Below are 26276 nucleotides of genomic sequence, written 5' to 3'. Positions count from 1 at the left end.
TAATCATTTCTAGTTTTTATTTACCAGGGATCATTTGCAACATGAAAAAGATAAAATAACAAATATCTTTATCATAATGACACACTTTTGATTATCAATTAAATTTATTTTTAAAAATACAAATCTGAGCGCTGAAGACTTAGCTCAAAGTTGTTAGCTTCATTAAGATGATTCATTTTTGTTGGATGGCAAATTAAGTTTTTATACATTTTTTTTGGTTTGGTCCTCTTATTGTGCTACTGTGCCTGTTTAGTCTGAATTTTGGAGATGTTTATTTTTCTCAAGTCTTTTTTTTTTTACTCAAGACATGTAAAATATGAATTTGCTTTTTTTAAAAAAACACTCTTCAAATTTAACTGCAGCCTTTGTGTAGTGGTTAGGTTGCTTAACTGCAGCCAGTGGTTATGGTACTTAAATTAAACCTTTTCATAGTGGTTAGTACTTGTAGCATTTAGTGGTTTAAGCAATTAATAAGGTCTCTTTTAACTCAAGATCGATAAAGAAATAATAATTATAATTTTCACACCCAGGTTTATAAAACTTTTTTCCATGTGCAGTTTTTAACAGTTGACTAGTCTCAATATAAACTATAACATAGCCAGTATATTATATCACATTGTCAAAACTAAGGTGGCATATGCTTAGGTCCACAGAAAATTTGTAAGAAATTTTAATCTTTGTGTTACAAATTTTTTTAACCATTGCTTTGTGTTACACACACAGACATATTTATATGTACGCATGTATGTATATTCTTTGAATTGTAAAAGTTGTTTTGTATATTTAATTAAAAAAAATTTTTAGAACATCTTAGTGCAATTACCATGAAAGCAAAAAATGTGTTGCAAACTGGTGAGTGTTAAAAAAAATTTTTAATTTTTTCTAATTTAATTTTTTCTAAAAATTTAAAGATTTTTAAAGTTGTTTTTTTCTTTCAGAAATATTGAGTGATCTTAGAGAATCAATTTTTTTGATAGCTCGTCATTTTGATTACAAAGGAACTAAAACAGTAATTTTTTTTATTGTATACATTGTAACAAATGTTATATTAAATCTTATTAAATTTAGTAAGGCTGTCCATGCTCTGACAAAAATTATAATAGTTAGTCGTTGTATAAACTTTGCAGACCAGAAAATTCTTGACCCCACGCATATTAGCTTTTAAGAAATCTTTCACCCAAATTTTTTTGTATCAAGAAATTTTTTAAAGAAATGTTATAAATAAATTCTCTTACCATTAAGTCTCCGAAAGTCAGGAAGTTTTTCTTTTTTACTTCTCTCAGTTCCTGCTCAATTGAAGAGCTAATCAAAATCTAATTTTTCATTTTAAAAAAAAAAATTTAATGCCATCTTGTTCTTTTCTATGGAATACATGTTTTGTAAAAGAAAAAGATTCATAAAATTGTGTTTTTGTAGAAGAAAAAAATTTATAAAATTGGGTTTTGTCATATTAAGTAATAGTAAAAAAAACAAAAAAAAAAGTAAAAAAGGGTAAAAAAAAATGCTTTCTAATCTTCACCTGAATAATGATTTGACAATCAATTGCAGATGTGCAGATCTCATTTGACAAAACACATTTTGAATAAATGAATAGTATTTTAGGTAGTAATAGTATTTTAGGTAACTAGGTAATAGATAAGTTGCAAATAAGGAATAGTGGCAGCCATAAAAACGTATTACTGGTGGAAAAAGGCTGGCTAGCAAAAAAAAGTTTTAAAGACTGCAATTTGATTGTGTTCTATTGTGCCCACAAGACAAAAATCTTTCATTGCTCAAAAATAACACCAAATCATATCACATAAGTTTGAGAAAAGTTATGTTTAGTTCTAGAAAAACTCGCACAAGATAAGGAATTTTTAATGAATGAAGCAAAAAAGATCCAAATCAAATACTTACAATATAATTGTGTCAAAGCATTTTTTTAAATTATTTCTTTAAATTTGATCCTCAAAGGGTGCCATTTGCAAAATGTTTTTTCTGGAATTAACTAAGATGAAATGTTCTAGGCTACAAATCATTGCAAAGAGACAGTTAAAAGATAAAAGAGAAAATAGAGTAGTCTTAACTAATATATTTGATTACAGGCCTGTGTATTAAAGTGATGCGTAATCTTAGAATATCATACATATCCAGAGTGTTAGGCAGCCTGAAAATGAGGAATTCCCAATTGGTTTAAAATTCCTAAAGGTTCAAAATATCATGAAGATCAAGAAAATTTCGATAAAGAAATAAATTGAGTTGATCAAGAACAATGCTTTTTTTTCAATGTGAAAAAAACATTGTCTTTAACAAACAAGATCATTTATTCAAAAGTTAAAAAAAACAACTTAATTTCCTCAACTTTTAAATGGATGACATCCAAAAATAACAACAGCAAAAAATCAAAAATGAAATATATTGTTTATGTTATATTTACCTAAAACATAAAAGAGGATAATTAAATTTACATAAATTTTCATAATTTTATTTAATTTTATTTACAAATGCAAAAGTTTAATTTACAAAAGACAAAATTTATAAATTGTTTTTTTTTTAATATACAAATACAAAGTTTACATTAGTTTTGTATTTATAAATTAAAAAGTTTTAAAGCTTTAAATATCATATTTAATGCAATTTTAAATCACAATAATTTTATTTAAAAATTACTCATAAAAATAATTTAACGATAAAAATTATAGTTATTATTATTATAATTATAAAAATTAGATAAACAAAAATACAAATATCTAGAAAAAAAAGTTAAATTTGTTTTTTAAGTATTTCAAAACTTTTAGTTTTAAAATAGTTAATTATTTAAAAAATTGAATATTTTAAAATTTTTAAATAATTAACTATTTTAAAACTAAAAGAAAAATTTTCTATACAATATATTTTTTTGACAGTTGTTGATTAAAAAGTTGTTTCGGCTTTTGAAAAAAGTTTCTTTTTAAAAATTTGAAACAACTAAAAGCCTGAAACATTTAAAATATATATATATATATAAAAGACAATATATGTAAATAAATTTTTAAACTATTTAAAAACATATTTAGAAGTGATGTACACAATTAAAATAGATTGAAGTATCAAATTCATTCACTCAAAGTTCAATTGCAAACAATTTTCTTTCTTCCTTGTTTCTCTCTTACATGAAAGAAGAGACTTTTTTTTAATGTTGGACGACCTTTTTTTTTCTGCTTTTTTTATTAGCCAGATGACAACACCTAACGATTTTATAACTTTTGTTAATTTAAGAGGGTTGGATCTGAAATTTTAATTCTGATTTGAAAAATAAGCTTAAAAGTAGAAAAATAGCATTTCCTTCTGATTTTGAATCACACAGCATTATGCAACTGTTCAGTGATAAGTACATCTCTCAAAATAAAAATGATAATTTAATATGTACTACTATGTACTATTGCAAGCTCAAAGAACATACCCTTACAAAAAGTCAATATACTGTCAATTGAATTAAATAGAAGATCACTTTCTGATCTGAATGCTACATTCTGCCAGATTTAAAAACTAGATTGTTTATAAAGCATGAAGGAGTAGATCAAAAGCTCGTTTGAGCAGCAACCATGATTATATTTGTTGAAAAGAGAAAGAAATTCAATATCATGACAGTAGGACAGAAGCTCAAACTTGGCAACCAGATTAGATCTAACTCTATTTACAACACGTTTTTAGACTTTGTCTAGATGAGCATCATAAGAAGAACCAGTCTGAATTTGAAAATAGTAGATGATACAGATAGTAGATTCAGTGATGATTTGTAAAGGTAGAGTCAAGAAAATTGTAAGCCAAGGGGCGAATTAAGTGATCGCGAATTGAAAATTCCATAAAAAACTCTGGTCTTTAAATTTGTAAAATTTTTATAAATAGTCAAAAAAAAACGCACAAAAATGGTTTCCAAGAAAAACAAAATTTGAAGACCAAAAACTTTTACGTAATTTTCAATTCACGATCACTTAATTCGCCCCTTGTAAGCATAATAAAAAGAGACAACCTTAACAGATCTTTACTTAGCAATGAATTGTGTATAAAGATTCCATGGGAGGTCAGTGGAATTAATGAAGTTGTTAAGTAGTAATCAAAGAAGTAAAAAAGCAGAGGGTCAATTAAACAATTTAGAATTATCAACAATATTATGATAATTGTTAGCAGTAAGTAACTTTTTGTTTGGGTTAAAATTTAGATGCCACTGCAAGCCCAAACTGTCACTAAAAGATTTAAGATAGGCAGTCTGTTTTAAACAATTGAAAAGTGATGTAGTTATCATGTTTTTTCAAGACTAAAGTATGTCGTTGTGTTGTCAGCAAAAAGTCACTTAAGATTATTAAATCATTCTTTCCTAACCGCACTGTTAAACTAATCCTCAAACGCCAACAATCTATGCAGTTGCTTCAGTCCTACTAATTACCCCAAATTTGTACTTTAGATATGTATCCTCATCATAAGATAAATAGAGATGTTTTTTACATGGAGTTTTGTGTTTTGCTAGTGGCAAATAGCATTTGCCACTAGAAAAATGAAAAACCTGTGAGTAGAGTAAAAAAGATACAGAATTCATCATTTTAGATGGGAAAACGTTTACATCTAAGCAAGTTTAACAGATGAAGATGGAGTGCGAATCTGGTCACCAAAATATTTCTGCTTACCTCTCAAGTCTTTGTCTAAGAGACTTTCTACAAGACAGTAGCTGGATGCTGTTAGCAACTGCCCATTAGGGTGGGTCGTACTTTTAAAATTTTGGATATGGGAGCGCGCGCAACATTTTTTTTATGTATTAGGGTATTAGAAGAGGCGTGAATAATTTTTTTTTTCTTAAAAAGTTCATCTAGTGTGGGCGCAGGGCGTTTGAAAAATGTCAGTTTTACGAAAATCTTATCATATTGGCATTTTTCGGCCTTATTTTATATTAGCCAAAGGAAAGGCAATTATTAAAAAACAATCAGACATAATATAGACATAAAAAAATATATATATATTCGGTGCTACTTTTTTAATGCTATACAAACACGATAGACATAAGAAAAGTTGGCTACCATTATGGATTTTACAAAAAAGTTCTACTTATAAATTTTAAAAATGAGAGCGTGCGTGATATTTTTTTTATCTATTAGGATATTAGAAAAGACGTGAATAATTTTTTTTTTCCTAAAAAGTTCATCTATTGTGGGCGTAGGGCATTTAAAAAACGATAGTTTTACTAAAAATGCATTAAATTAGCACTTTTCTGTCCTTTTATTTAAGCCTATGGCGATGCAATCATCAAAAAACAACCAGGTATAATATAGACATTAAAATAAAACATAATTTGGGGTGCTACTCTTCATAAAGTCATAAATAAAATATATAAAATGTCATCTAAAAGATACAATATATTTAAAGTTCAACTTATTTACTGTGATCATAAATAATCAAGGCAAAACATCAAAAAATTAATATTGCTTAAATTAATTTAAATAGATCTTTTTTTGATTGGTTCACGGGCATGATTTCTCGATGTGTTAATGTTGCTCTTATGAACCCATCTCTTCTATCTTTTCCAAATACCGATTGAGAAGCTCGTGTGACTTCTTGGACACATCGTTCAATAGCTTGCCCATGAACAGGAAAACAAGGTACATACATCGGAATATCATTGTATTTTGAAAGTTCATCCTTTGACAATAAACATGTAGTCCTTTGACAATAACAAGTAAAGGTTCGTGTACATCTAAGCTCCAATCAATTAGATCAAAAATTGATTCAGCATTTTCATTATGTATATGATGTTTTCTACTTCTTACACTAGTGTTTCCGTATTTTAAATCTCCTCTTAATTTTAAAATTGTTTCAACTGCAAATTGTCTTTCTGTTTTTTCTAGACTACATAACAACGTTTGAAGAACATTTTCACTATGAGCATTCCATGAAGAAGATAAAACGTAGGGCATTACAATGTCTTTAACTTTAAGTCTTTGATGACAAAGAAGTTTTAACTGCTTGAGTATATGATTAGGCCCTTCAGTCCACTTCCACTTTACTTTGATTTCAAACCAAAGTGGCGCATAAACACCAACAATATAACAATATAAGAAACATATAATCTGCAACTCCGCCAGAAGTTGCAGATTATATGTTTCTTCAACTGAAAGTACGATTTCGGAGCACCAAAGTAAACATATTCTATTTGCAAAATTCAACCATCTTGCATGCGAATGTGGACCAATTTCTTTACTTTTAAGATTTTCCGGAAAAACCCCAGCGTTAATTGCATGGGTAATTTTATAAAGATACTTTTGATCATCTGATAGCGACTTTACAACTTCAGAGTCAAGTTCTATTATTGCATTAGGAAATTCAATTTTTACTATGCTATCTTTGACTTTGAAGCTAGTTGCCTTACCTATAAGTTTTCCAATAGAACCAGAAAAATTATTTTTAGACGTAGTTTTTCCATCAAGCTGAATCATTAGATGTCGGAGAGGTAGTTCATTTGTATGAAGAGCACAAATTATCCACATTAATTTTTATCCAATTTATGTTCAAGGAAATGGATAACACCTCCTTTCCAACCAGTGTTTAAATTTGTTGAGTCTGCACCAATGGCAACTAAATAGTCTCCGACATCATGATTCACAATCCATTCGTAAATATTATTAGCTATTTGCTCAGCTGCAGTCTCTACTCTTTCTTCAGAATTGTTAGTGAAATGAAATTGGTATTTTCCTCCAGGTTCAGAACAAACTGAATAATGTTCTTCTTTTTTTTCCGATGGGTGTAATTTTCCATCTTCTTCTTCTCTCATGTACTTAGTCAAATCTTTTCGTCCATCAAAAAATATACATTGAATATTATCATTCATCGCTACTTTTTCAGCTCTACCTCGGATTTCTTTCATTAACTTAGTCTTACTTCGTTTTATTTTGTTGTGATCAACGAAAATATCAGTATTTTTCTTTAAAAAATTTGCATCTTTTGCAGAAGCTAAAGTAGCAGTAGCTATGGCTGCTGCAGCTCTGTTAGATACCCCATACCTAATAGCTGCTTGAGAAACCCTGGTAATATCTAAGTAATTTTTTTTCAAACTGAAGTCAACTTTTTCTGTATTATCTGCATTTTTGTTGCCAATGTCCGAATTGTCTGTTGTTTGAAATTCTACTGCTAAAGGAGAAAATAAATTATGTTAAACAATTTTAATGAAAAAAATTTATAATCAATTTATACTCAACTTTTTAATTCACAGTTTAAACAAAAATTGACAAAAATATTTTTAGTATTTTAGCATTTACTTGCATCCTCACTAAGTGTTCCAGGTATTTTAGAGTCTGATTCTTTTCTACCTAAATATCTTGTTAACCGATGTGTCTCTGGTATATCAACTAATCCTATTTGTAAAGAACTTTTGTTACCAATTTTATTTCTTTGAGCTTGTAGGAAAAATAGTTCTTGCAAAGGTATCTTTGCTACTTTTGGACATGTGCAAGTTTTTTGCAAGTTACATGAGCTTTAAAAAGACAACCATTGCATCCATTTTCATTACAGCTAAAGATGTTGCACTTACATTTCGTCAAGTCAAATAACTTATCAAGCTTGTCTGTATACATATTTCTTTTTTTTTGTAGTTCTCAGTTTTCTAATGTCTTTTGCAATCTTCCATTCAAGGACAAGTTTATCGACTGCGTATTTTTCTGAGACCAACGGGATTGTAGAATTTGCTGACATCCAAATACTTTTTATTTTAATAAATATTTGTAAACACATACATCTTGTATTCAAATGTGTAACTGATCTATCACGCAACAAAATTCCATACCGTAAACTATCTCTCAGCGTAGGCAGCTCTGATAAACAAAGTTCGAGTCCATTACCCAATAGCTCATGCAATTTAGGGCATTTTAACATTGTTTGAGCTCGAGTAGATTTAGCCATTTATAGCAATGAAATTGATGTTATGTTTGTTAAGAAATATTGGTACTTTTTGTAGTAGGTAAAAAAACGACCTTTATAAATATGTTATAAATTTGTTAATTACATTTTTATTACAATATTTAGGATGCCAAAGTGATCATAAATAAATAAAACTTGTTTAAACTGCAAATCGTCAGGAAACTATTATCTTAGTAATTATCCTACAAATAAGCTATTGGAACTTTATAAAAATAAAAAATCCTACACCATTTCCTGTATTTAAATAATTTTAATGGTTTTTAATAATAATGGAAGGGAGGATATAAGTCCAAAGCCCACAAAGTTTGATGACTATGTTTCATAATTCACCTCATTTTATACTAGTAGCATTACGCACATTGAAAATAACAACAACAAGTTTTGTATACTAATTTTTTTTAAAGTTTTTCGTAAAACTGACATTTTTCAAACGCCCTGCGCCCACACTAGATGAACTTTTTAAGAAAAAAAAAATTATTCACGCCTCTTCTAATACCCTAATACATAAAAAAAATGTTGCGCGCGCTCCCATATCCAAAATTTTAAAAGTATGACCCACCCTACTGCCCATGATGAGTATTTTTATGGAAACACCATATCTAGTCTTTACTCAACCTAAAGCCTCACAGCAGCGTATGTCAAGTGAAATATATTTTCTACTAGCCTTTGCCTAAAAAAGTGAATCTTAAATTGTACCAGGACAGGGCTGGTTGTATATATTACCCGTTGTAGGGTGATCATAATGACCCTGAAACTGAATTAGCTAAAAGAAATACTTCTGTAGCCAAGTACACATTACTCATAAAATTTTGAATATGCATTAAATAAATATACATTTTACTTAGAGGAAAACTAGAAATTAGACTGCTCAGCCTGTTATAAGGTTGTAATCTTAGACTGAGCTAATGCCACATTAGGCTTTTGTAGATTAGATTTATTTATTTCAAAAGAAAAACTGCGAATGTAACAACTTTCTTCTTTATGAAAGAAATTTTTTTTTTCCCAGTTAGATATGCAGATAATCATGTAAACACTATGATAACTCTCTAACATAACTGAAAATTGACATTTCTCTATGTTTTTTAAAATTTATATTGTTAACAAATACTATATATTAAAAATAACAAAACAAAGTATAAAAGGAAAAAAAATTACAAAAAAAATTTACAAACATTTAACTACATCAACAAAACAAAACAAACTTTTTTTTTTTTTTTTTTGAATTTGTAAGTAAATATTAAGAGTTTTTTTTTAGATTTACTTTTCATTACTATTTCATGTTCATTTTATTTTCATGGTTTAGATCTTTTTTAATCTACTAAACTCAAATAACAAAAGCTTAGGTAAATCCAGGGATTATCTTTTTCCGGATATTTCTGGGATTCCAGATATTTTTCTCAATTTTTAGTTTTTCCGGATATCCAAAACATTTTTCATAGATACAAGTTTAAGTATATTTTTTTTTGTAAGCTTTTTCCCTCATCACTCATACAAAACTAAGAAAAGTTTGAAAAAAATTAGAAACAACTAAGAGAAAAAGCAAAATTATAAGGAAAATATATTCTGGATTTTTTCCAAATACACCCAAACAATTTTCCGGATTTTTAAAATATGATCTGGATGATCAATGTGTAAAACTCAAAATTCTCAAATAAACATAAATTCTAAACTTCTATGCTTCTTCCATTTTTATTTTAAAATTGTTTATCTAAAATCTATTTTTTTAAATCTTCCAGAAAAACTAATTTCTTTTATGAGATTTTTTCTTTATTTTCATCAAGTGATTTTTTGTCCACATGTTATATTGTAAAAAAACTTAAGTCTAAATCCTGAGCATCAAAGTATGATCAGAATTGAGATTTCTTTCAAATTGAAGAATCCAAATATAAAAGTTGTTATATAAAAAATAAAATCTTTAAATATTTTTCATTTCTTGTATTTGATGGGTATGTACTTTGGTAATGATGTTAAAAGAATAACTTTTTATTTTTTAATAGCATTACCAATTTTAATATTATTATTTATTCTTACATTATAAAAAAATATTTTAATAAATTAAAAATTAATATTTTTTTTAGGAGCTTCTTCCTGATTACACCACAGAAACAACTTTAAAAGAAAACCATAAAATTAAATTTGAAAGGTATTTTATAAAAATATTATTTTTTTATTATGCTTTTTTATTGCTATATGAAAAATTGTGTTTTTACTCTCTAGTCCTTAATACAAGAAGGGGGGATTAATAAAAGAAGGAGGAGTGAATTTTAGTCCAGATCTAATAAACTGGGGAGGGGGTTAATAAAAGGAAGGGGGGGAATTTTTTTCAATTCTAATAAAAGGGGGGTTGTATTAATAGTAGGAGGAGAATTTTGTCTTCAAAATTATTAGACAGGGTTTTTTTTAAAAAAGAGGAACTTCTTCTAGTTCTAATAAACAGAGGGAGGGTTCTATCCACCAACTTGCAAAAAAGATTTCCCAAAAGAAAATGAATGACTTTCAAAACAGACTTTATTATCATTATTATATGATAATTATATAACAAATATATTCAAACATATAAAAATGATCTTTTTATTTAAACAGGTCCTCAAAAGTGTTTCCAATTGAATCATTTTCATTATTCAAGCATTTCCAATTGAATCATTATTCCAGGCATTATATGAACACTATAATCATTTAAAACATAAGTTGCATAATTTTTATGTGTAAAAAGATTGTGCCTGTTTGGTAAACTAGCTATTGTACTCAGCATATGCTCCAATTGATAGGAACCTTTTGGTGCCCATTGAAACTTTGCATCTTGAGGAGGATTAAGCTTAACCAGAAAACCTTTGCCTTTAATCACAAATTCTGGTTTAAGTAAGACTTTATGGTCACTGCAAACTTAAGTTTAAACAGTAATTCTATCTCTTGATAGAGATTAACTTTCTTTGACATATGTGTCTAATCTAGTAAAGTTCAAGTTTTTTTGAGAAGAACTTTTATTCCAGTGGAGTGGCTGTAGTGAATCAGAATTTAAAAAAAAAATTCAATAAAGTATTTACTACAGTCCAAACGTTTTTCCTGATTCATAAAACACTTTCAGCCTCGATTGCAAATACAACTCATTGCATCACCTGACATGCGTTTTTTAATCTAAACTGTAAATAAACAAGCTTTTTATAGTTCTATCTTCAGCTATTAAAGCTGTGTTTTTAACACATTGTTTTAAGTATTTTTTGCCATTCCTTGCAATTTAATTCATTTATTAACTAAGAATTTTTTATAGCAGTATTATATAATGCCATTGCACTTTATCCGTGTTTCCTGAACTAATATCTAGTCACTCAGATTGCTGTGATCTTTGTACCTATATCTTTTATCTATGTTTTTAGTATTTTCTTTATCTGGTATGTTCTTCTTTTCCTAATGGACTTTTTTATTTTCAGATGTTTATATATAACATCTGAAAATAAGAAATTTTATGTTTATATATAACAACTGCGCAACTTTAAATTATTATTATTTCATATAGGTTTTTAAATGAAAAAAGGCTATTTCATACAGATTCTTATAAAATAAAAAATTCTTACTTTTCAGTATTAAAAGTATTAGTATATCATCAACAAACTATAAGTGTGATTCACCTTTCAACATTTTTTGAAAATGCCTATTGTCTTTAAAAATTTTTACAGGCATTGTTAACTTTACCAAAAGATATATAGTTATATAATTTAAAATATATATAAATAAAAATATATGTAAATGTATAAAAATACATATATGAGTATATATATATATATATATATATATATATATATATATATATATATATATATATATATATATACATATATACGTATATTTTTTTAAGTTTAAATTGTGTCAAGTGGAATTTACTTTATACAGTGCAACCAAAAAATATGTTGAACGCTGTTGAAATTTATCTAGAATAGCCTCTGTTTTTGGCCCTAAAGATAGAATATTACCCACATTAGTCAACAACTTAATTTTAACTTTCATATTTAATATTTTTTCAATTATATTTTTTTGCTTCTAAGGAACCTTTTTTATAAATATAAGTATATTTATTTAATTTTGTATAATATAAATATATATTTTATCTTAATGTTGTTTGTGTTAATGTTTTAGTGGTTATACTATTTTTATACTAATGTTATACTATTTGATTAATTTAATTTTGTTGACATTTAATATTATCTTTGTTATATTGCATGATATGTCTACAACACCACACAGAATCTTGATCTTACACTTTTCTCTAAAAGATCTTTATTTTCTTCTGGGTTCTATGTCTATATTTTCAATACCAAGTTTCAATATGCATTTATTCAATACCAAGTTTCCGTATGCATTTATTCAATACATATTTTCATAAATATATTTACAATGACCAATAGAGAACTTTCACTAAAATTTGCAAATCCTTTTTTTTTTTTTTTTCCTTTTTTTTAGCTTTAACTTTTTTTTAATCTTTATATAAACTATAATTATCAAAATGTAAAATATACTAATAATTATTATATGATAAATAAATAAATAACTAAATGCATTATTTATTTAAAAAATAAAAATAATAAAAAAAATAAAAATAATAAACATAACGAAAGTAATATAAATAAAAATAATTAAAGTTGTAAAGTTTTTTATACTTAAAATTATTAAACAGTTCATATGGCAACTTATTTTAAATATGTTTATTGAGAATAATGCAACATAGAAGTATGCACATAACATGTGTACATCGCATTCCTCCACATTGAAACCTCAGTTAAAACTATTTAAAGATCGTTTTTTCAAAAGTCCATATTTTCCAAAAAATTTTCAACATTGGCATCATCATCTTTATTTACAGTTACAAAATTATTGAGATTCAAAAACATGTGAAATGTGACTTTTCCTAAAAGCTCATTTTAGAAAAATGCTCTCCATTTGATTATTAAGATTTATATGAAGCAGAATGTAATTAATTACTTTATATTCCGCATAAATATTTTTAAAATAAAAATTTTTTCTGGTGTTATGTATTCTGCAAATTCCCTCTCATACAAAACTCATTTACAGATCCTCTTCATCTGTTTTATTTTTAATGACCTTTTTGAACATTTTTGTTAAATGTATGTTTTGATATTGGGTGGATAAAAATTAAGAAAAATTTTTCAAACAGTTTATTCGTTTTTAATTGCATTTTATTTTTTTATTTGTTTATTCTTTTTTAATTGCATCTTCAACAATATATGCACTATCTTAGTCACTTGCTAATGCTTAGACAAACAACTAAGTTTGTTGGCATAGAACTCTTTAGGCTTTGAATCAAAAGAAGTGATTAAGGTGTTGTCAGAGTGTCTTGATTATTGAACATTTCATTGCACAACCTGTTGCTTAGGATTTTGGAACAAGAAATAATTTGTTGATATTAAGTTGAAAGTAGGAAGAATGATGCAACACTTCCCAGCCAAGCTCTAATAATTTTTGCTGTGTGATCTAGTGATTTTTGTCGCAGTTTTGCTTGAGGACGGAAGTTGTCATACAGGAAGTAAAGTTTGTTGTGGTATTTTTCGAGAATTCTGCTTGAAGCTAATTAGGTTGCTGTTATTATTGATGTAAAGTTGCAGAAGCAATTAATAGTTCACAATTTCTTACATTTACAAAGTAAATTTAAGACTCTTTTTAGAGTCGGTTTTTAAAGTTGGTTTTAAGAGTTGTTTAGGTCCTAGGCATTAGTACAGTTTACATTGAGAACCTACTTCTCAACTCCCGCAATTACCAATGGTTAAACCGGTTGGAAAACCATTAAACAAGTGTTTTATGCAGGTTTCTTCTAGCTGTATCTAAACACTTAAATATTTCTGTTTTGTGCCAGCGGTATTCTATAGTAATGTGTTTAAGTTTTTTACTAAACTATTCAATAGTAGATTAGTAGTACTTTAACTAGTGGTAGGACTTTTGACTTACAAACAAGAGTTTGAGGTTCCAATTTACACTTATGGAAGTACTGGGCCCAACTTTTTTTTTTATGCGTTAAAAAAAAGTTTTTAAGAGTTTAGGGTTGTGAAAGTTTCAATAAAAATAAATTTAAAAAAATTGACTAACAAAATTGTCTCTTTGACTTTAGTGGCTTTCCCTTAAGCCTTGGGTAGGTGAATTTATTTTGTAAAACTTGGGTATGCTAAGGCTCTAAACAACTAACAATTTTAAATAACTTAGTTATTTAAAAATGAAAAAAAAGGTTTATGACGAAGATTTGCTTAGAAAATGAGTGTACGCATTTTTTGGATTTGAATCCAGATGAGAATAGAAGCTTTATTGTCAATAATTTTCTAATGGAAAACATATCAAAATCTACTATGTATATTATACTAAAAATAAAGGAGAACAATGTAGGACAAAAAAAAAAGTTAGAAGTGTCTCTAAGCAAATAATGTCTGAAAATCAGATAGAGCATCTTAAAAAATTAATCAAAAGAATTTCACAGCTTTCACAAGAATTTCAAAATTGATCGATTAAAAGAATGGTATTTCACAGCTTGCAAAACTATTCACTGTATCATAACTGAACATATACAAAATTATCTATAAAATCCTTAAAAAGCATAAAAAACCATTAAAGCATTTATTATCATAAAAAAAATAAAATGCCTAAAAGAACACCAATGCAAAAAGCAGCAGTTTGTTTGAAATGCTGTAGAATAATTTCGATTTTTTGGAAAAATATATGTTATTGACTATGAATCATACATTTATTTAAGCAACACTAATATTTCTGAAATGCTGGATTCTACTCTTCTGACATAAATAGAACATCAAAAAATGTAAGGTTGAAAAGGAAAGACAAATTAAATTCAAGCCAAAATTACTTGTTTGGATTGCATTCTTAACTAAAGGAATCTCTCAGCATTACATAGCTCCATTGAGCCAAGCAGTCAATAAAAATGAGTATATTTCAAAATGTCTTGTCAAACTTAATTAAAAATTATCGTAAAAATTACAGTATCATTTTCTGGTCGGACTTTGCTTCATCATTTTCACATAAAGTACAAGACTAAATCTAAAATCAAAAAATATTGAATTTGCACCTGCAAATTCAATATTTTTTGATTTTAGATTTAGTCTTGTACTTTTGCAAGTGAATAACCCTGCTAATGTGCCAGAATTACAACCGATTAAAGATTTTTGGTCTTAACTTAAAAGATTGGTGTACAATAAAAATTTAAAAACTGAAAAAAATTAAACTTAAAAAAGTTTTCAATCAAGAAAGTTGACATAAAATGCATACATTGGCTAGCTTCTGCAACATTTACAAGAGTAGTGTTTATCTTGATGGCATGAAAAATAATTTCATTTAATTTATTTAGACTTTTGTTATTTTTTAAGTTAATAAAATATTGTTTTAAATAATATATCATAAATGTAAATTTTATTGTATATTAAATATAACTTTTATATTATCATATAAATGATTCAATCTTCTAATTCTAATTTAATAAATTTAAGTTTAAAATGTTGGTTTAACTTGTTAAAAAGTTGTCGCTTTAACTATCAATATATTTTCAATAAAAGATCTTACAATTAAGGTTATTTACAAATAACGTCTGTTCACAAAAAATCCGGACTGATTTCAAATGTACACAAATTGTTCTAAATTTCGAATTTTCGATTCGAAATTTTTAAATTTAATCGGTCAACAACAACAGTTTCATTTTGTGGCAAAATTGAGTTTAAATAATTAATTCAAATAAACATGGAGCATCTAAAAGAGAACGATGTTAGAAATGTGATTAGAAATTTTTATAAACAAAGCATAAACAGTGGAAAGAAATTTACAGTGGATCATTTTAAGAAAATGGGAATCGCTAAATCTACAATTTATGACATATATAAAAGGTCTGAAAATAATTTGCCAATGAATAGAAAAATCGGTTGCGGCAGAAAACCTTTTAAAATTACACCAGAAAAGAGAAAGTCCATGATTGCAAGAGCAGAAGAGAGAATCGGGATTTCGCAAAGAAAATTGGCACTAAAATATAAGATAAGCGTTTCATACGTAAATAGATTATTAAGTATGCATGGACTAAAGTATACCAAAAGAAAAAATGCACCAAAAACAACAGAAAAGCAAAAAATTAAACAAAAGAAAAACTTATTAAAACTTTCAAAAACTTTTTTCAAGCCATTAAATGAGTTTGAAATCATCATGGACGATGAATCTTATTTCTGTGTAAATGGTGCAAGTTGTTCACAAAACTCTGGCTACTATACAAAGGATAGTTCTCAAACTGATCCTAACATTAAATTCAACTTCAAAAAAAAGTTTGACGAGAAACTTCTCGTTTGGATTGCAATCAGTCGTTTTGGTCACTCATCGCCTTATTTTGCTGTAAAAAACTGTGCACTGGATGCAAAAACTTGTTCTAAAGAATGTATTACAAAAAGACTTCTTCCATTTATAAATTCCAAGCATCAAAACATGAAAATTTTATTTTGGCCTGATGGAGCGAGATGTCATTATGCAAAACACACATTAGAAACTTACAACACTTTAGGTATTAACTTTGTCGACGCTAAAGATAACCCCCCAAATGTAACGCAGTTAAGGCCAATTGAAAATTTTTGGGCACATTTAAAAGCAAAAGTTTATGGAAATGGATTTACTGCGAAAAATCTTGACCACCTTAAGAATAGAATTCGATTAAAGTTGAAAGAGTTTGATCCAGACTACTTTTTCAACCTAATGGATTCAGTCAAAACTAAAGTTCAAAAAGCCTCTGATTTAGGACCACTTTCAGTTATAAAATAGTTAACAATGTCCAGTCACTCATTTTAGTTAAAATTTTTGTCAAAAATCGATTAATTTTGTATTCAATTAGGAACAATTTTTCATTCCGGATTTTTTGTGAACAGACATTAGTTGAAAACTAATCTTAAGTAAATACATGAAAGAGCATTAATAATACAAATAATAATGATAATAATAATGATGATAAATTATAAGAATAATAAGAAAATTTTATGATAATCAATATCAATTTTAAAACAGCAATTGAATATTATGCACAGACAGGAAAGTTACAAACAGTTATGTACTCACAAAATGTAACAACCATGTAACTAAAACAATTACTGCAAAAAAAAAGTAACAATGACTTAATAAATATAATAATCCTAATATCAATAATCATAATAAAAATATTTCATTAAAAAATAACAATAAATAAACAAAAAAAAATTTTCAATAATACTCACAAATAAAAACGTGTCACCCACTTACACACAAACATTTAGTCACAAAAGTATAGAGTTTTCATAATAAATGACAATATTAAAATAAAAAAGTAAATCATATCAAGCAAACGCATATAGTCTTTCAAAAATAATAAAATTTAAAAAATATTCTTTTTCCTTTCTTAAAAAAACTAAAAAAGAAATTATTTTTACGTATTTTTTTAAAGAGGAAGAATATTACAAGAAAATTATTTATATTGAAGATAAAGATATTGAAAGTAAATATAAAAATTAAAATCAAAATTTTTACTTTGAACAAATTTTTGTTTTCAAATTTTGTTAAATATAATAATATATAGTATAACAATTAATATTAGTGTATGGATTTGTACACACAAACACATACACACACACACACACACACACACACACACACACACACACACACACACACACACACATAAAATAGTATATGTGTATATATACTATTTGTTATTGTTATTTCGGCTCTTACAGCATAAGCCATTATCAAACTAAATACATTTTTGGTAAAATTAAAAAAAAGTTTTTGATTTCACATTGCAATGACATCTTTTTTGTCATGTTTACCAAGGCTCTTGCTATATGAGCTGAAATTTTTATAATAATAAATAGTATGATACAAAACATGTTTTATAAATTTATATTAATTTCACATTAAAGATATCACTTAAACATTACATTATATACATATATTATTATTATTATTATTATTATTATTATTATTATTATTATTATTATTATTATTATTATTATTATTATTAAAAGTATATTATTTTAAAAAATATATTTTTTTTAATAAAATATACTTTTTTAATTTTATATATATATATATATATATATATATATATATATATATATATATATATATATATATATATATTGTTTTAAAAACTAATAGAGAATATGTTTTTTTTCAATATATCAGAAAACCCAGAAACTGAAGTGGGACATTATATCCTGTAAGGCAATAAGAAGACAATCTTTTTTTTTTAAAGTATAAATTAATAACAAATTTTTACGTCACACCCTGAAAGCTTATGACCTAATACCACCCAAATACGCTAAAAAACATTTGTAAGGGTAAACTATATATACCAAAAAGTGTTTATTTCAGGTAGTTTTAAAATCCTACATAAAACCATACCATTAATAACAATCCGTTATTTTTTAATTTATAAGATTTTTGCTCAATTTTGCGTCGTATTAGTTTTTACGTCGCTAATTTTTTTATAAAATGAGCTTTTTAAAACCACATTACTTCGAAATGGGGCAAGTTGGGGCAGCTAACTTTTTAGTTTCTTATAGAATGATACAAACTCTGTTTAAAAAAAGAATCAACTTCGTGAAGGAAGTCTAAGGTAAAAAGTCCTAGCACTATAAAAATCAGTTTAAACTCGTTACAGTTGCATTTTAAAAATGCATTTCTTACAACGTGTATAAATACATATTTCAAATATTTTCATAACTTAAGATAAAGTTATCTATTATCTTTGTATATATAGAAAATTAAATTGAAAGGTTTTGTATTTAGGGAGAAAATCAAGATTTAAAAATGATAAAATTTTATTGATAAAAAAAAGCTGTTTTCGGTCACTTTCAAACATAAATTAACGTTTGAATCTTTTATTTCAGTACTTATTTTTTATACCCTTAAAATCATAAGAAACTGTAGAAAATAGTTAGCTAATAACATTATTTAAATTGCGCCACTCAAAAAACTGTATTTTGGCCAAATTTTAAGGGTTTCTAAATCACTGTGCAATGTTTTGCTGTTGTAATTAATGACATAAAAACTTTAAATAATGTGGATATGATAGAGGAAAAGGATGGCTTTTGTATCTCCCAATCTGACATTTTGATTGTAAAAATACCCCAAATTATATGACTTTATTCAAATTATATAAAGCTATGGTACTCTAAAAAAGTTTAAAATAGATATTTAAGTTGTCCATTGGAATGACTCTCTATGTATCAAATATCAGGTCAGTACATTTGATTCATTAAATATTGACAAAAAATGATGCTGCAATAAATGCTGAATTTTTTTTTTTTTTTTTTTTTTTTATTATAATTCACCTCCTCAAGGCCGAGAAGGCCACTACAGATGAGGAGGCTACTTGTGGTTATAATCCTCTCTCAACTCTCTAACTCCAAAACACGAACCTTGACGAACAAGGCCTAGAGAAACAAGTTGAACGCGGTACTACCAGGGACGTGGCGGGAATCGAACTCGGAACCTCTCGCTTATGAAGCGAGCGCTCTACCACTACACCACTACCGCAGTTATAATGCGGAGTTTTTTGCTTTCTCATTAGGATTTTTTTTATTTTAAAGCCTTTTTACCATTTTTGAAATTTTTATTTTTTATATTGTGAGAGTAGCTGATAAAAGCGTAGTGTAAGGCCCTACCTTGTGTACCTTCATAAAGTGTAAGGCCCTGTACCTACCGTGTGTACCTTTCCACTTATACTTGCATTGTTGGTAATATTTATATGAAGTCTGCATATTTTGAAAAATTATTTATTTGAAACAAAAAGTTGTATGTTGTTAAATTGACTTAAGTTGTTTTGATTTATTTTGATTACATTGATTTTTACTGATAAAATATTTTTTATATAGGGTGAAGCAACGAAGAGCTAAAGGGTTAATTGATTTTGAAAGACATGAAGATGATGAATTAGGCTTTCGTAAAAATGATTTAATAACGGTAGGCTGTATAATAGAGGTAGGGGGTTTAATAGAAGTAGGCTGTTTAATAGAGGTAGGGGGTATAATAGAGGTGGAGTGTTTAATAGAGGTAGGGGGTTTTATAGAGGAAGGGTTTTTAATAAGTATGTTAAAATACAACAGAGTTATTAATTATGCATGAAACTTTAGAAAATTTATACAACATTGTTCAAAATAGTAAGATGTTTTATTTAAATAGTCTTTTATTTTTTTTCATAGATAGTTTCTCAAAAAGATGAGCATTGTTGGATAGGCGAGTTGAATGGTTTGCGAGGTTGGAATTTTAATTTTCAGTTTTGATTTTAATTCAGTACATAGTTTTATTTATGAAAATAGTGTATGTATAATGATTACCCTTGGCATCCACAGTCTCTATTATACAAACACCAAGAGTACTTGGCCATCAGACTTGAGTATAGATATATACAGGGGTCAAAATAGGTATTGGACAGGTTGCCCCCTCCCCTCAAACTGGTATTAAAATTGGTGCGGGGGCGCTGATGTCTGACACTCATTTTGACCTCTGGATATATATAATGATATTTATCTACTACATTAGTAGTATATTAGACTTTGTACATAATTTTCTAGTTAGGAATCAGGTAAGTTGTTAAGAAAGTTTTCTAACTGGTTTAATTATTATCAAACAAAATTTTTTTACATGTTAAAAGTATATATTCAAAGTATTATATGGATTGATAAATTATCATATGGGTAGTAAACAACCGGGGCTATGGCTAGGGCCAGGTTTGATAACACATAGCCACGACCGGGGATGAGTTTATGATCAGTGCTGCATTAATATTGATAGATCCTATAAAAATGTTATTTTTAATTGAAATTTATGATAAAAGTTATAATTAAAAAAATACTTTTATAGGATCTATCAATATAAATGCAACCCCGGTCATAAACTCAGCCAGGGCTGCATTCAAATTGATAGATCCTATAAAATGTTGTTTTTAAATAAAATTCATATCATAAATTTTAATTAAAGATAACATTTTTATAGGATCTATCAATATTAATGCAGCCCTGATCATAAACCTGGCCCTGGTCATGGCTATGTGTTATCAAACCTAGCCCCGGCCCTGGCCCCGGTCGCTTACTACATATGGGTTTATAAAATTTCCAAATGTACAGTTTAAATATTTTAAATTGAGCTACCTTTTGTCACATGTTTGCAACTTTACTGACTTTTCTAATTTTTTTCGGTTTCTTAAGAACGTTATTAAATATAGTTATTAAAAAAAAACTTTTTTTTAAGTTTACTTTTTTCATCTTTATAATGCCTGAAGTTTAATATAATCATATAATGTTTAAGTATTAAAAAGAAATAACATTAAATTAAGCTATATTTTAAGTAATTATATATAAGCAAATAACTACTGAAAAAGTGTATGTTTTAACAATAACAAGTCACTGATGAATCGCTATGTGTATACAAATACAAAGGCAAGTAACTGCTTAAAGACTATGTATTTCATAGAAATACATAGTCTTTAAGCAGTTAAGTAAGTGTGTAACTAATTTACACACTTACTTAACTGCTTAAAGTAAGTGTGTAACTGCTCATAGTGTGTTATTATATAAATCAAAACAAAGAGCTTCTTGCAATGTGTGGTTCACTCCATTTTAAATTTTTTTTTTTTTTTGATATTTTAACAGGAATTTTTATCAGTGATGACATTTGATCTAAAAATGCTAAATACAAAAAGTTTCGAAATTGGGACAATTTTTTGATCCCCCACAAAATGTTGGAAATTTCACTTTCTTAGTGGGGTTTGCACAATATAATTTTTAATAACTAGAAATACGAAATATGCATAAATACAAAAACAAAAGAATTCTACAAAACTTTATTAGTTAATGGCTACTTGTACTTTATCCACATGTTTGTTGATTAGGGTGGCTCTTAAAACAACATTTTTGAAAAAAACCTGTTCCTACCCCTTTACTTTGTTCTATATAATACTAAAACACTAGGTTTAAAAATTTTTTGAACAAAAAATTATTTTAGTGGTAGCTCAAGACCCTTAAAAATTTGACTGGTCCCTAAAATTTTGAAAATAAAAATTCTTCTAAAGTATATCAACCTGGTACTCAAAAGAAGCGAAATTATCTAAAAACTTTAAAAATAATAATCAATTTACAAAAAATAATTTTTTTCTTAAATAAATGCATAAAAACTATTGTTTTTAAGCTGAAAATCAAAAAAGTCATTATTTTCAAGTTTTAAAAAAAAAGTTTTTTTAAACATGCTTTTTTTGTAATGTAATTTTTGAAATTTCAAGAGGATTTTTAAAAAAAATCCTCTTAAAATTTCAAAAATGGTTTAAAATGGACCACCCTAGTGGTTTACAAAAAGAAAAAAATATGTGGCTTCTAAAAAATTAAGTTTTTCGCTAATACAGAATATAATTAACTAATCCTTCAGCAATAAAATACCACTATTTATCAAATTATTTTTCTTATATTTTGGTTACAGCATGCTTAAAAAAACAGGAATCATTATCTGCTAGAAAATAAGTCAAAACAGTTACATGATCATTTACTTATATGATCATTTGTATATGAAAATGTAGTATACCCATATATGTACATTGTATCGATATGTACAATCTACCCATATGTAAATTGTACCCATACGTACATTGTATCCATATATGTACATTGTATTAATTTATTGTTAAATTAAAGATAGTTAAATGATGGTCTGAAATTACTTTTAAGGTTGGTTTCCTGCAAAATTTGTTCAAGTACTGGATGAACGAAGCAAAGAGGTTTATTACAATTTTTTCAAAAGTCTGATATTTGTACATAGGGCTTAATTAGAAGCAGCTTGAGCAATTAATTTGTTTTTTCTTCTTTATTTTTCCTATTTGCTAAAATTAAATTAAATTAGATTATTTAAGTTGTTTTAACATAAGCATAACAGTTTAGCATTTATGTTTATGTTTCACTTTTTGGTTTTTAACCATGATTTTTTAATGAATTTTTAACCCTTTGATTATTTGAAAGTTAACAAGTCAAACAATCATTATACTCAGAACAATAAATACTATAATATATACTAATATATTGCAATATATCAATATAACAATATATACTTAGTAGCAATACTCAGTGTTATATCAGTTTTTTCATCCTTTTTTATCATCCTTTTTTTTTTCATCCTTTTTTTTTTTTCATCTTCTTTTTTTATTCTTTTTTTTTTTCATCCTTTTTTTTCTTTTCTTTTTTTTATTTCAACCTCTTTTTTTTTTCATCCTTTTTTTTTTTTCATCCTTTTTTTTTCATCTTTTTTTTTTTAATAGTGTAATACTTAGTACTAAAATAAACAATTTTTTGTTTCAACTTTTATTTAAGTAATTAATTTTAAAAATTTTAATTTGTAAGAAATATTTTCAAGTTTAAAAAAATTTCAATTTATTTTTTACTACAGTTTAGATATGTTATTTTAGTTTAATTCTAATGTTGTTTTTGTTTTTAATTCAGTTTAATTCTAATGTTGTTTTTTTATGTTCATAAATCTTATCAAAATTTTTTACTTTTATAAACCTTTTAAATGAAAACAGTGAAAAGTTTCACTAAGTGTAGTAAAAAAATATAAAATAATAAAAGTAAACTGTCTCTAAACATTTTGTATACCTTCTTAATTAATTGTCCATTGGTCATCAAATTTAAAATTAAATAAAATTTTTTTTATCTTACTCACATATATTTATCAATTTTGCATTTAAATTATGTACATGTTTTTTATAACATGTGTGTTTAGTACTCTTCTGCTGGAGATGATAGCGTTTCTGAAGTTGTTGCCAATCTTGTTAGAGGCAAGTAAGTGGGTTTAATTATTTTTTTTAATTTTAATATAAACTTTGTGTATATTGTATATATATATATATATATATATATATATATATATATATATATATATATATATATATATATATATATATATATATATATATATATATATTTGTTTGGCAAGATAAAGTAAAAAATAACTACATGTTTACTTCTAAAATTATGTAGTTATTTTTCACTTTATCTTGTCAAACAAACATATAAAGCTCTGGTATTATTCATTAGGCCCCCTTCCCTCCTCCCAAATGTGTTCTATATAATTAAATAATACTGGATTTAGTGAATTTTTAAATAAAAAATATTTCTAGGGGTTGCTACCAACCCTCAAACATAGGTCCCTAATTTTATATAAAAAATGTCATGTTGGATTTTAAACGATATATTTTAAATAATATATTTTGCTCTGTTTTACAATATTAATTGTATAAAAATTTTAAAAACAATCATTGTTTTATAAAATAACATTGTGAAAAAAAATTATAATCAAAAAATCTTGTTGAATTCCCTATTTTTCGTTTTTAGTTTAATAACCTCATTTTTTGTTCACTAAAATCTGAAATAATAATTTAATTATAAAATGATTCATAGTTTTGAAATTTTTATATAATTTCACTTCATTTGAGACCCAACATGACAAACTTATGGAATTTTTTTTTTTTTTTTTCTGATAATATTGGGGACCCATTTAATGTTCAAGCGTCCATAGCAACCCTAAAAATTTTTTCTTATTCAAAAAAATTTGGAATCCAGTGTTATTTATTATATTGAACACATTTAGGGGGTGCCATCAGACATTTTTTTAAAAAGTTGTTTTTTTAATCACGTTAACATTTTTGAGGCTGTGGTTCATCTTGAAGTATTGGATAAAGTCACCTCTATGCCATCTATCCTCTAGATTTTAAATATTTATAGCAGTTAGTCTTTGACGATACTTTAAGGGTCTGAGATGAGGCACAAACCTAGTGGCTCTTTCTTGCGATAATAAAGATTCTATGCAGAAAAATAGAACTTAAGGTGTGGTTGTACATAAGTTGTATAAAGTATAGGAAAGTGAAAATAATGTCCCAATATAGGAAGGTTTTTTTAATTTTTTTTTTTTTTTTTTTTGTTATTCACCTCCCCAAGGCTGAGAAAGCCACTACAGATGAGGAGACTACTTGTGGTTATAACCCTCTCAACTCTATAACTCCGAAACACGAACTTTGACAAACAAAGCCGCTGCGCGGAGAAAGAAGTTGAGCGCAATACTACCAGGGGCGTGGTGGGAATCGAACTCAGAACCTCTCACTTATGAAGCGAGTGCTCTACCTCTACACTTTGGCAACAATGTGTGCAACATGATCCTGTTACTTGAGTTGGTTGTTGACAATGATGCCGAGGTCGCAAAATATCTGGAAATACTTCTGGTCTTCAAGTTCTCAGTTTTATTGTTCTCGTGAAATGCCATGTTTCAATGAAAAGTTCAATTTATCATATTGGAAAAATTTATAGAAAAACAATACAATAAATTTACTGCAAAACTGCTAAAAATAGTAACAGTTAAAACATACATAATTTAGTTTATTGCTATTTTAAACACCAGTTATGTTTATGTTCAACAATGATCCTTGAGTGGGCATGATGTTTATAAATTGTTTTTACAGAAGTTTAATTAAACACTGCAGTAGCAAAATATACAACTGACTATTGATATTGGAACATGTACTCTCCATTCTATTCATACAGCCTTCATGAGAGGAGTTAAGTTAATTCCATTTGATGTTAAGCTATTTGTAAATGATATTTGTTCTTGGTTTAAATGATATTTGTTCTTGGTTTAAATGATATTTGTTCTTGGTTTAAACAGTAGCTATAAGAGAAGACTATAAAAAGTTATTTTTTGAAGAAATCGTGGAACAAGTAATTTCTTTCTTCACCCAGTAAGTAGCCAGTGGCTATCATTGGTTCCTGTTTGTACTTGAATTCTTCAGCACTGCTCAGCGTTAAAGATATATTTTTTGGAAAAATTCCTGTATTCCTATAATTTTTGAATCTGCAGAGGTACAAAAGGTTAAAAATAATGTTAGAGAGTAAATGTGTATCAGGTTAACTGCATTATCTGTAACCGACAGTCAAGAAGAAATCCTAAAAAGTTTTTCAAAAAGCAGAATGAATGGTACATGTATTGTATACAAAAGCAAATAAGCTGTTGCAGATATTTTTAAGTAAATTTCTGAAACAAGAAATTTTCTCTAATAAAGTAAGTGAAGAATTAGTTGACATTGACTGTAAAGATTTTAACAACTGGCTCAAACTTATGTCTATTGGTATTATGTGTATTGGTATTAGTTAGTTAAACTTATGTCTATTGGTATTAGTTTAGCAGCTTGTAGAGTAACAAGCAGTTTAGACACAAATGTAAGTGACGCAGCCAAAATGTGGAATGAGAAAGTCATTAATTACTATTGCCACATCTGCAATCTCATTCACCAGTAAAAAATCATATCTTAAGAGACTTTC

The 26276-nt window shown here is 26.8% G+C and overlaps 1 protein-coding gene across 1 annotated transcript in view; it reads left to right on the top strand.

Moving 5' to 3' along the window:
• The window catches only part of LOC100207681 (small G protein signaling modulator 3), a 107248-nt gene that overhangs the window by 49835 nt on the left and 31137 nt on the right, over positions 1–26276 (top strand). Inside the window, exons 17-23 of the mRNA XM_065804212.1 lie at positions 805–852; positions 939–1009; positions 9999–10063; positions 19803–19890; positions 20130–20184; positions 22644–22693; positions 23689–23747. Coding sequence (XP_065660284.1) covers positions 805–852; positions 939–1009; positions 9999–10063; positions 19803–19890; positions 20130–20184; positions 22644–22693; positions 23689–23747 — 436 coding nt within the window. The remainder of the gene's footprint in view (positions 1–804; positions 853–938; positions 1010–9998; positions 10064–19802; positions 19891–20129; positions 20185–22643; positions 22694–23688; positions 23748–26276) is intronic.

This window comes from Hydra vulgaris, chromosome 08 (assembly GCF_038396675.1).
Source record: "Hydra vulgaris chromosome 08, alternate assembly HydraT2T_AEP".
NCBI classification, from domain to species: Eukaryota; Metazoa; Cnidaria; class Hydrozoa; order Anthoathecata; family Hydridae; genus Hydra; species Hydra vulgaris.
This window is presented reverse-complemented; position numbering and strand designations above follow the sequence as displayed.